The sequence below is a fragment of the Anopheles marshallii genome, chromosome 3 (assembly GCF_943734725.1).
Source record: "Anopheles marshallii chromosome 3, idAnoMarsDA_429_01, whole genome shotgun sequence".
Lineage (NCBI taxonomy): Eukaryota > Metazoa > Arthropoda > Insecta > Diptera > Culicidae > Anopheles > Anopheles marshallii.
Window position 1 is genome coordinate 521,437 of NC_071327.1, and position 11,923 is coordinate 533,359.

Consider the following 11,923-nt stretch of genomic DNA (forward strand, 5'->3'; position numbering starts at 1 on the left):
TGACGGAGATGAAAGTTTGTGTAAAATACGCCAATTGATAAAGTGATTTAGTGGTAGGAATGATTTAAGGCATTTTACGAGGCTGGATATTGTTATGTCAGAAATGTATTCCAATGGTAATAGTTGCCCTTTCGAGGAAAAAGGAATACAGATTGTAAAAGAATCCCCTTGTCCCAAGTGGTGCTGAAATATGTGACATTTGTAACTTACCGTCGGGATTGGCGTAGATCTCTTCCACGTTGCCGTAGATGGGTTCGTTGGCGATCAAATTTCCAGTGCGTCGCTTCCGTGCGTACGTATGCACCGGAACCAGCGAGGGAAACTTGCCACCGACTGGGCCGTGGCGTGTGGAAATAATGAACGTTTCGCCACCGCCATCGTCACTAAACTGCGTACGGCGCTGTTGATGCACGGTGGCAGAGCTGGTACTATTGCTGGTGGTACTACTATTGCTGGTACTTCTGCTGCCACTACTAGTTCCACCAACACCAAACAATTTTTTGAAGGATGACGATTTAGAGGAGGATGGTGGCGAGGAGGACGAGGAAGAAGACGCAGAGGATGTCATCGATGAGAGTGACGAATCCTGATATCCGGTGGCACTATCGTACTCGGATGTCTCACCACCTTCCCGAACACCAGCTCCAAAGTGTGACTTGAGCAATGTACGCGGGAATTTCGTTCCAGCCGAAATCGTATTGTAAAGCATCTTCCCGAAACCGACCTTTTTACCGGACCGTTTAGGTTTTTCCGGTTCTAACCGTGGCAATAAATCGGCTGGAATATCTTCTAAAATTGGACGACCCTTGATAGTTCGATTGCGCGAGAGCGTTGCTGTTGCACGTGGAATACTAGCCAATGAGCCATTCCGGCTACCTTCACGGTAGATCTGGGAACAGAGATCGTTATCCGAACGGTAAGACGTCATACGATCACCGATCGATAGGTTACTCTCGCTGTCATCACTACCACGACGATAGTCGGCTGGGCTGGACTTATCACGATACCGTACACCAACGGTACCATTATCACAGATCGCGTTAGATCTCAGTTTGCTTTCGAGGCCCGCCATCGGGTCTGGATAGTGACTGACCGGACGATGCAGATAATCAGAGTACTCGTCCATAGGTGCCTGTTGCCTTACGCGTTCCTTTTTCGGTTGGTGCTCAGGTGGAGGATGGTATTGATGTTGCTGTTGGTGCAAGAACAGTTCCCGTCGGTCTAAAGTTCTCTGCTGAGCAGCAGGAGTTTGTGCCGCAACCGTATTGGAACGCTTTAAGGTTGAGTTACGCGCTGGAACTGCCGGAACACGATCTTCCGTGGAAAGTAAGTTAGCGTAATGCCCTGCATCGAACTCAGCCATACTGGAGCCTCGCAAAGCTGGCCGAGGTTTGTGAGTATTTTCAAACATCCGTCCTCGGACGGTATGATATTTGGTTGCGTTTGGATCATCCAGGGAGTCTTTCTGGTCCTTTGACTCATCCCATTCTGGGTATTGTCGTTGGCGGGCTCGTCTTATCGTAGCTGGCCGGTATCCATTGAGTGCTTTGAGAACACCATTGCCTTCCTGAAACGAATCACGCTCCTCCTCATCGGGGAGGCCTTCATCATCCTCAGAAGACCCAGTAACGGTCGATGTTCGATAGGATTCCAGGTTTACAGGTCTGGACGTTGGATGATCTACCGTTTCGTAGGAGTTTGCCTCATGGTGACTCTCGATCAGCGAGTTCATGCTCGACTGTACCTTGTTCCAGTTAGCCTCGTACAGGGCCCCCATTGCACTGCGCTGTTCGAGCGAAAGACTCGCATCAATCGCACGCCCTGGATGGTGTATGATCCTCATTTCCAGATTTTATGTTGAACGGGACGGAACCGCGGACCGAATATACAACTTTGTCGACCTCTAAATCCACTTGAAGAGCGAAAGCATTTAAATTGATCTTCACTGTGCTGCACCATTCATGTCGATGGTTTCAAAGATATTCTAAAATTCAGACACTTTACAGATTTTCCGGCTACTATTATTTTACATTTTTTTAACACAACACTGCACATACCGAACCTATGCTGAGTTGAGTAACTGTTGCACTCCTGTACGATCACTAGCAGTAGGTAATTCGTTCACTGGTCGCCACATGTAATATCGTTATATTATTTGTTACGCTTCTGCTACAACTGGTGCACCACAAAGAAATACAAATAATGAGAAAAAAAATCACAACAGTTCCTCAATGTCTCGACGAACCTACGCGTGAAGCTCGAAGTACGATACTCAAAGCAATGAGCGCATCTGTGCTCATGGGCGCAACCACACAAAGGCTCAATGCTACTTTTGTGTGGAGTCGGTTTTTAGGTAAACCCAATGATCATCGAGCTATAACTTCAATGGATTTCAGCTGATTACGGATTTTCCGTGCGATGGGTGTTCGTTCATGGAGTGGGTCACGTTACACTTCGCGAATGAACCACTGATAACAGTGGTCGAACACGAACACAATCCTGAGGTACCCTGACAATCAATTTACTACTACTCTGAAGCTGAAGTGCACAAACAATACCCACGAGAGATGCGATGCTAGTGGAGCTTTATTTTTAATTTCATACTTAGATTATGTATGAATTAACGATTGACGTTCAACAATCGTGAATGGGTTTCGAGTGATGATTAAAGATTTCCCGTTAAAAATGTCAACATGTTGTTGATCTGTCGCTGCGATAGAAGGGGTAGCGAGATTGGCAAAATGTGAAGGAATTTTGAAATATTCCAACACACACACAACCTTGACAAAACGCTAGAAATACTAAAGGTGGCTATCGAAAAAATCGTGCAAAATGAAAACGATTTGTTTTGCGGGTGTGGAGACAGCGCACGCTGTTGCATGTATAATTTGTTCTGCTTAAGGTGTGCAACTATTTTTTTATTCATAACACACAGGAGTGTGTTTGAAAGGTATGTTCACGCTTGTAGAACGTAAAGGTTATAAAGTTTCCAATTACAAAGGAAATACAATATTTAAGTAATGAAAAATATTCATCGCAATCGCACGGCCCTTTCCCTTTAAGAACGTTTCTGTTTCTTCAAGACCGATCAAAACTGTGTAAGTGCTTTCATTGATTTACAGCCGCGTAAATTTGGCTATACGGGCTTACCAAACTGTTCGACATCGTCGCGTGGACAATGAAATCGACATTTTCCGGTCCAACGGGGGGTAGAGCAACGCATGATCCTTGAACCGGTTCGTTCGTCTCGTAGTCTCGACTCTCGATCGCATCCTGGATCACGCCTGCTTTGTACGGCTTCACCGACGGATCGCTTCGGCTGAACGAGTTTTCAAGGTCCCTTACTTGCCCATAAGGTGAGTGTATGAGCATGGGGCAAGAAGTTGCGCGAACTCAAAATTGCCGACTAAAAAAATAAAAAAATGCCGCCATGTCAGCCGAACTAGCGAACAGCAGTAATCCAGTTTCCGCCAAGAGCGATGAGCTTATTTTCTGGGGTTTATTGTCTTTATGGTTTCATTTCATATAATGTTATTTATTTATGCAGTTTCTAATCAATCCTTCGTTTACCGATTGAACGAATTCGCTAGAGAGTAAATGAAGCTACTGTCGAAAAGGATTATAAAAGAAAAAACTGCTGGAATCCAGTCATGGAATCTCAAAATCCGTGAGCAAATTAATTTCAAACCCAAATCGTAAGGATTTGATTATTTTACTGCAATTCCAATTCCACGCAAGTGGATTGATTTGTTTCCAGCGTGCAAAAATAGGTTACTGGAACATCGGAGTCGTAGCAAAACAATACGTACGCAACATGGTCGAAAATCACCAAACACATCAAGCAGAAGGTTAAACAGCAGTACGCTAAATAAAGGAGCGCTATATATCGATTTTGTGCCTGTCTATTTTGCATTTCTTTGGCAACGACGGGCGCGCGTACCGAACCGGTTAAGTGAAATTCGATTCCATTCGTAAGCGTGCTGACCAAGACTAATTAAAAGTCGAACGTCAACAAACCGGAGCGATGTGCAGCGAAACTATGAGGGAGAATTGGTTTTCCATCCAAAAAGAGGCTCCCACTCCAGCGGGTGAGATGAAAATTAGACACATTATCAGTTCTACTCTACATACTGCTGCTACCAACAAACTGGGACATCCATTGTACAGCAGTTAATTTAATCGTATTAATCGCGAATTAGATGTCGATCACATCACACTGATACGGTGCGCGTAAAAGCAAAGAGTAAAGATTCGTCTTGCGCATCCTTCAATTAATGAAGAATTAATTTAAAACCCCGCCTACGTGTCCTATTACTCTACGAACGGCCTGTACACCTCGATACGCTTGTAAGAATTCGAAACCCTTCAACGGCTTCAGAAACACATTCCAGCACGCTCAAAAAGGGTTTACTGCCAAACAGGGTAAACCGCCAACTCGCCTAGTCACGCGACGTTCGTGCTGCTCATGTATCAAAAGTGGCATCGTCAAACATCCTCAAACCCTACCAACGGCATTTTGATTTCGCTAGGCGCGATCTTGGAATCGATCGCTGCATATAAAAGGCGCACGAAGAGCGCATTTTCGCGCAAAGAATTTCACGTGGAGAAGGGCTTTAGGATTTTACCAAAGGTATGTGGCCCCATAGCGCTTGCATATTGCAAATCGTTAAAATGCCAATTGGTGTGGCATTTGGAGGAGCTTGAAAATGAAGCGTAACACACTGAACTTGAAGCACTGAACTCGGCCAAAGCTTTGGTACCTAATAATAATGTGCTGAAAATGGAAGGATCATAGAATACCTTCATTTTTCCATCAAAACTAACGCCTTATAATGTTTTATTTTGCTGCACAATAAGGAAGTGATGGATATTTGGGAAGGTTTGTTTGTCCATTCGCCTCAACGCACACACCTCTGGCGCTTGTTTTGGTGATCAATCATTCGGGACCGATTAACCAATGGCTTTTCAATTTGAACGATGTTGTCTCAATTTGAGACTCTCAGATTGTTTGAAAGGTGGTTCAAGCTGAGATCAGCCATTCGTTAATTGTGCTGGTATTATGGTTATGGCCGTATGAGTAATCGATTTCATCCCTTCCTTAATATCACCTGACGAAGAATAAAGATGCCGCTCAGCAGCAAATTGGATTGGAAGTCATTTGCTTTAGATAGGCGACTTGAAACCAAGTTAGCTACTCCACACACTCCATTTAGTGAGCTCTTTAAAAGCTTTCATATTACGATTCATAGTATAAGTTTACTTCACGTTTGCATATGTATCGCAATCTGTGCACCGGTCCTCGAAACAAGCCTTTCTATTCTTTACGGTAGGGGGAGAAAAAGCTAACGAAACAATCATACAAAATGATCTTTTAAGGACACGGTCTGCAAAGCGCACGGTTAATTATACACAGCGCATAGGGTGGTCATGGCCACACGGGGCGGTACCAGACCAACACCCTTCCTTAGAACAAACTCGCACAACTTGAAAACTTCTGCAGACTGCAGAAGTACTGTTGGTTGACCATGACGGTGTACCACCACTACAGACAATACCCTGCGACTCAGGGAGAACCATACGCGACCTATCCGAGATTGTCGATCGGATATGTGCTGTGTACAACGCACACAAACCATGCCCGTTTTGCAGCTAAAAGAAACGTAAAATCTCGTTACCTTCAACCGTTTCGGAGTGAATGGGAACAAAATTGGACTAGAGCCTTTAAAGTACGGTGCGAAACCTTAAGGGAAAACCCCCGCTATGCATGTGCAGCCGATCTTAAGATGGCCTTAAGAAAAGGAGTTGTCACCTAAGCTTTTGCCTGCGGTCAGACACACACACACACACACACACACACACACACACACAATGAATGTTCATTTCACAAGCATGACATAAGCTTGTGCAAAGACGAATTGTGCTTTGCTTACTCAGCCACGCGGACACTCTTCTTCGGGGGAGTTGAGAATGATGAAATGCTTAGGTTCGCCAACGTCCTTCCCATTACAGACCTATGACTAAGGCGAAGTTCGGGAGGTAGTAGAGGACGAAATTGACAACCACCCACTCTTGCTCTAACCGGTTATTTATACGAGTTTGCGTCTTTCTTTGCACGACATTATCGGCGGACTTCCTTGTCTGAAGCATAGAGTTCCACCCAAGCTGCCTGATCGTATGGGCAAGAAATTCATCTCACCGGCGATGGCGAGGGATGACGACTATTTTCTGTGCTCGCTAAACTCGAGCCATGCGGTGAACGGTACGGGGATGCGGAGTAGTGAAGTTGTTCTACACCCTCAGGGCGAGTGAAAACACTTAACCAGCTGGATTCGAGGAGCGTTCGAGCCTTGACTGCAAGACCTCAATCAAGAAGTTGCAGAATGATCCAGCGGTGGCGTGCGTGAAGGGAGAAGTTTTCTTACAAGAGATCTTTCCCGAGACTGCTACGTCAACGGTGTCCTTCACTGTCACTTTCTGCTTCGATCTCCACTTTCGATACACTGGAAAGACACTTTCACGAACGAAAGTATCAAATTTAGGCTTGGGAGATCGTACTCCTTGTTCACATCTGATGTAATAATGATCTCGGGAGTAGGAGACATTGTAGAGGAGACGAGCTGACTTGAACGCTGGGAACAGAAGCACAAAAATCACCACATACGTAGAACACTTCCTTGTTCTCAAACGAAACAAGCTGGATAAACAAAAGCTCAACAAGGCCTGGGTGAAACTGTGGAGGGCTAAGAACGGGTTTTTTGTGCATATCTGGAGGTTGCACCTTCACTTTCAACACGTTTGCTCTTAGACATTTAACAACTCGCCTTGCTGATTTTACTGCTGCAGGCGTGTACCATGTTGCTGCAATGCTGGTACTGCACCACAATTCACTCACACCGAACGTCACCTACCGAAGTGTACACAAACAATCGCCGCTTAATGCAGAGCACATGAACAAAAAAATACCACACAGCAAACACAGTTAAATAAAACCGCACTACCAAAAGCGCACGTGTGCGTGTGATCGTGGCTGCGATTGATCGTAAACTTTGCATCCGATCCGCGTGCCAATCCACGGTACGCTCCCGCTGTCCGCTTCTTTGTTGTTTTCGATTCCTCTGTTTTGCACGCACGCACAGGGTGGATAAGGTGACGTACACCAACGGAAAATAAACAAACTAAGACAGGAGCGCACGCGAAACCGAACCGCGCGTGTTGCTTTGCCGTCGGAACGCGAAACGTGACTGAGCCGAACGATCGTGTCCGAACCGCACGAAAGCTGCGAGAGTTTGGGTCGCTTTTAGAGGTGCCTTTTCTCTTTGTGCTGTCATGCTGTGCTGTGCGTGAGTATGCTCGGTGTTGACGATCTCTTCAACGCTTCAGAGAGAGCGATGCTTGAGCTTTGGTGCATTGGTGGCACTTCAATCAGCTGGGTCCAAGGAGCAAGCGCGAACACTAACGCAATGGCGCTTGTTATGCTCCACAAAACTCTCTACTACTTTAGTAATCTCGTATGCTGGGAGCGTGTTGTAAACAGACTCTGATAAAAGACACCGAGGGTGATCTTTTGAGATCACAAAAATCCGGTTTTGAGAGCCGTTAACATGTTGTGATAAAACACAATATATATAGGACATTTTAGAATAAATACGTTATTTGAATTGTATGTACGTATTGCTAAATAAGTGAAAAACTCTTAAAAGCTGAATAAAATGCAGGCAAATGCATAAAATATTTATCTATGTATTAACTAAAAATTTGAAATAGTTGTGTAAACATGTTTTAAACACACAATAACATTATTTCAAAATTAGAAAACCAACGATAACAATAAAAAAGCACGACCGATCCAATAATTGAAAGTCCACATTTCACGCAAAGTTTATAATCCTTATTAAAAAATAGACAATATTTTTTTCACGACAAATCCTATGAACCAAAACTATCAACGAAGCAAGAATTCAAAACACCATCGTGAAATCGGTTATATATTTAAAAAATTACTTCTTTCAACATTTAGACAAATGATGGATTGTCCGAAGTCGGATCTATCATAGCTATGTTAGTAGTTGTTACCCTAATATCGATGTCCTAATTCAATAAAACAATTAGTACGCAAAAACATTCAATTATAATGTTAGAGGGCACGGGCAACCCATTACGCTCGTTCATAAAACAATCATCTACTTCCCAAAACGGCCCTAAAACTTCCCTTGGCGTAAAGCCCAATAGTGTAGATATTGTTCGGAACGTTCGCAATCTCGTGAGAACAAATCTATGCCGATTGCCGAATCGGCCACTTGATTGCACCCTGCCGACCCAACAATAGCAATCCAATCGGGTGGGTCACTTCTTCATCTACAGATCCGGCGCAACGTCTTACCATCTGCAGCCCTGGCATTTGTGCTGCAACTTCTTTCGCATCTACCTTGACTGATGACCTGTGAATGTGAGTGGAGTTGTACGACACAGTACATCACTCGAAATGTTGTTCGATCGCGGTAAGCCTTCTCGTAGTGCCTCAGAGGTGGGTATTGTTCTGTGTCTGACAGGTCTAAATACACCCGGGGCAGAACGAGCTGATGAGTTTGAGATCGATGCGCTTGGTGTCATAAAGTGTGCGATCGAGCTGTACAAACAGAGTCGTGGTGAGTTTTTGTGACAAGCAACGAACGTTAGTTAATGTTGTTTGGTTCGGGGGGGGGGGGGGGGGGGGGGGGGGGGGTTGGCTCCATAACGTTCCAATGTGTTCCAACACATTTCAAGCTCTTCGACAACTTGAATTTGTTATCCCGGATTGCGTTCGATTTAATGTGTGTGTTTAATGTGTCCCGGATTTAATGTGTACCATTGTGCCGGAGGGCTTTAAACAGTCAATGTCCTTCGAGGCGACGATAATAATGCTGCCAGCATCAACTCAATAAACAGCTCAATCGTACAGTAAGGGTGTATGGGTGGATCAAAGGTATCAACAATGCATACACTAGGGTTCTGCAACGACACTACATACGATCAAGCTTTCAATTCACAGTTCAGATCTAAGGTGCGAAAACCATGCCTAGTATAGTGAAGTATAGCACCGTCATCACTCTCTGCTACGACCTTGGAAAAGCTATAAATGAATTTTTAGCCACGTAATGGGCTATAGTTAATGAGCGGGTTATTGGTAGCGAAAAACAACACATTCAAACTGAAGGAACCTAGATTCCTCGCCAGGACCTTCTGTCACTATTTTGATAGTTTTTCTAGAGGATCACTTGGCCTATAGCAGTTTGCACATAAATGTAACACGTTTTAAAAATTTTATCTGCAAATTCACCTAAAAGAGGAGGTTCAAACCTACACGACTAATAACAATAATAATGAACTAAGCAGGTCAGAGTAATAAGTCATTACAATTTCAGTGAAGTGAATGTCCATCAACAATCGCTCTACTACTTAGCTCGTTTAATGGCACGTAAAATGTGCAAAACAGGAAGTAGAATATAGGTAGTAATTTGTTGATCAACTTCCCTGAAACAAAAGGTTGAGTAAGAGTTCTTTTCAAATTCGAACCAACATAGGTGTGGTATGTACAAATATGTATAAAAGAACGCGTGAAGAATGCCTCCAATGGTTAATACCATCATGAAGTGCTAATCGAGCCAGTGTACGTTTCGCTTTCTCATTCTCAAGAATACATCAGAAAATCCATCGAATAATGAACAGCGCACATATGTTGAATGCGTTCAGAGGTAAACACATAATAGGGAAAGGCATTTGAAGAAACGGAAGTGCCGACACCTGACAACGCTCACGGTCATTTGCATCGCGACGATTAAATCGTTAGTGGAGCGTTAAATTATGTTGCACACTGAGTCTACGGTATGGGGCGTTTTGTGTCAGAGTATTGTTTTGGCTCGCCGTTTCGCAGCTCCGCTTGCTTCCGCTCGCAACGAACTAGGTATGGTGATTAATTTGTTTGCAAAGGTTTGCGAACGCAAGTTGTAATTTTTCATCCGATTTCGTACCATGTTTCGCATATTTTACTATCTTGTTTACCAAGCCTCATCCTCTTATAGATGTTTTTTGTGCATTCGAAAAGGACGGTGGGCTGATACCTTCTTTGATCGGGTTTAGCTTGTACGAATGTAAACATGCATATTAGTTTGACATGTCTAGCCTTATATTTAACGTACAAAAATTTGCTTCATCAATTAACAAAAAAAAACAGTTTAATACACTAATAACGGAAACTATGCAATATTTCGCATGCAAGACCCTACATTGCAAAATGAACAACACTAAACAAACAATCATCTATTCATGGTTATTATCTAGTAAGTGTAATGATCATCTACCCACAATCGCTAAAAGATGTCGAGCGCTGATGAAAAATGGTAACCTAACTACGGCAATGAATGCTTCAATTGATCAACATATTTTTCATCTGCATTTAAACTTTCTTTAGCGAATGGCAAACATTTCTTGCCAATTACTTTCTTCTTGAAACGAGCAGACGCTTTGCTTGGAGCACCGATGGTTAGATAACTCATCGATTGTCATTTGATCTGAAAGCGAAAGCAGTTGCCGGCCGGGCCATCGCAAGCCGTCATCGTGAAGGTAACCATTCGTCTTCTGCGGTCGGGTAATATTTTAAGCACGATGCGAAAATCTTCCTTCACGTCGTACAAGTCTGCTGTTTCGCGTGAGACGAACTGCGCAGTAAGATCATCGATCAAGACAGTACTACAACGCATTCGGAGACGATAGTAGAAAGTGAAAATGATGGAAAAATCTACCCAACGCGTTCGTAGTATTTATTTTCCACCAGAAAAGCTTTTGATCACCCGGCAAATTGGAGACCTTACGATTACATGGCATCCGATTGCAAAGAGATGGACAAGTAAAAGACTTTTCACTTAAGTAGACGCATACGGATGTTGCACAAACGCATCACTCATTCCCAGCGACTCGTGGCGACAACATTTCATCAATTTATTTTTTCATACACGGTATTGCGAAAAATCTATTTGTACAACATTGAGTATTGAAGATAATGGAGCAAATAATATAAAAATAATAGAAATTCTTTGTCTTTACATCCTTAGTTGTGCATATTGATGTTAATTACACAGAGCAGAACAGTCAGTCCTGTGCATGTAGAGCATTCTCCAAACATGAATTGAGACCAAGCGTATTGCAAAGGCTTGCAAAGTCATAAAAAACATAGTTATTATCTAGTGAAATGTTATTTTAACCGTTATACTAGAAGTACAAATAAATAAATAAAATTTTGTTGTAAATATTTCTTTGCATGTACAATATTTTCTTCATTCTTTGGACGGAATCGGAAAACAATCTCCAAAAATTGTTGTGGTTATGCAATAATGCGTATAACATTGATGTCGACAAAGTCGACAACCAACTGGATTGCTGTTGGATATACGCCTAAAGATATGCAATGTGCATCTCTGCTTGGAGGCGCTCATGATGACACTCCCTTAACTAAACTTTGAATGGTTGCCGTCCTTTGACCGTATAGGAATTATGATCTATAATAATAAATTACATTTATATTTTACTTTCCTTTGCTGATTTCAATAACGTATTTCATTTAACAATTCTATGTTTGTAATTTTTGATTTCGCTTGCAATAAAACATGTTGTTTGTAAATAGTGGACTCACTTACCTTCCATGACATATACAATACTGCCAACATCGCCTTCCTTAATTATGAGACTTCCCGCAGCATACTGTACCGGATACATGCAATCGACGATCTCGCGTATCTGTGTTATTTCCAGGTTCTTCATGAAATCATTATCCAGGATGGCAGATTTGATTATTTCACGGGATCTAGAAGGAGAAAAATACACAGATAAAAGCCCATTAATCAAAACAGTTAAATACAAGAGCGAGAAAACCTTCGGATGCTGCCGATTT

At 42.9% G+C, this 11,923-nt stretch overlaps 1 protein-coding gene across 1 annotated transcript in view; it reads right to left on the reverse strand.

Moving 5' to 3' along the window:
• Positions 1–1,843, reverse strand: part of LOC128716224 (cGMP-dependent protein kinase, isozyme 2 forms cD5/T2) — a 29,761-nt gene extending 27,918 nt beyond the window's left edge. The window contains exon 1 of the mRNA XM_053811144.1: positions 211–1,843. Coding sequence (XP_053667119.1) covers positions 211–1,843 — 1,633 coding nt within the window. The remainder of the gene's footprint in view (positions 1–210) is intronic.
• Positions 1,844–11,923: the final 10,080 nt, after the last annotated feature.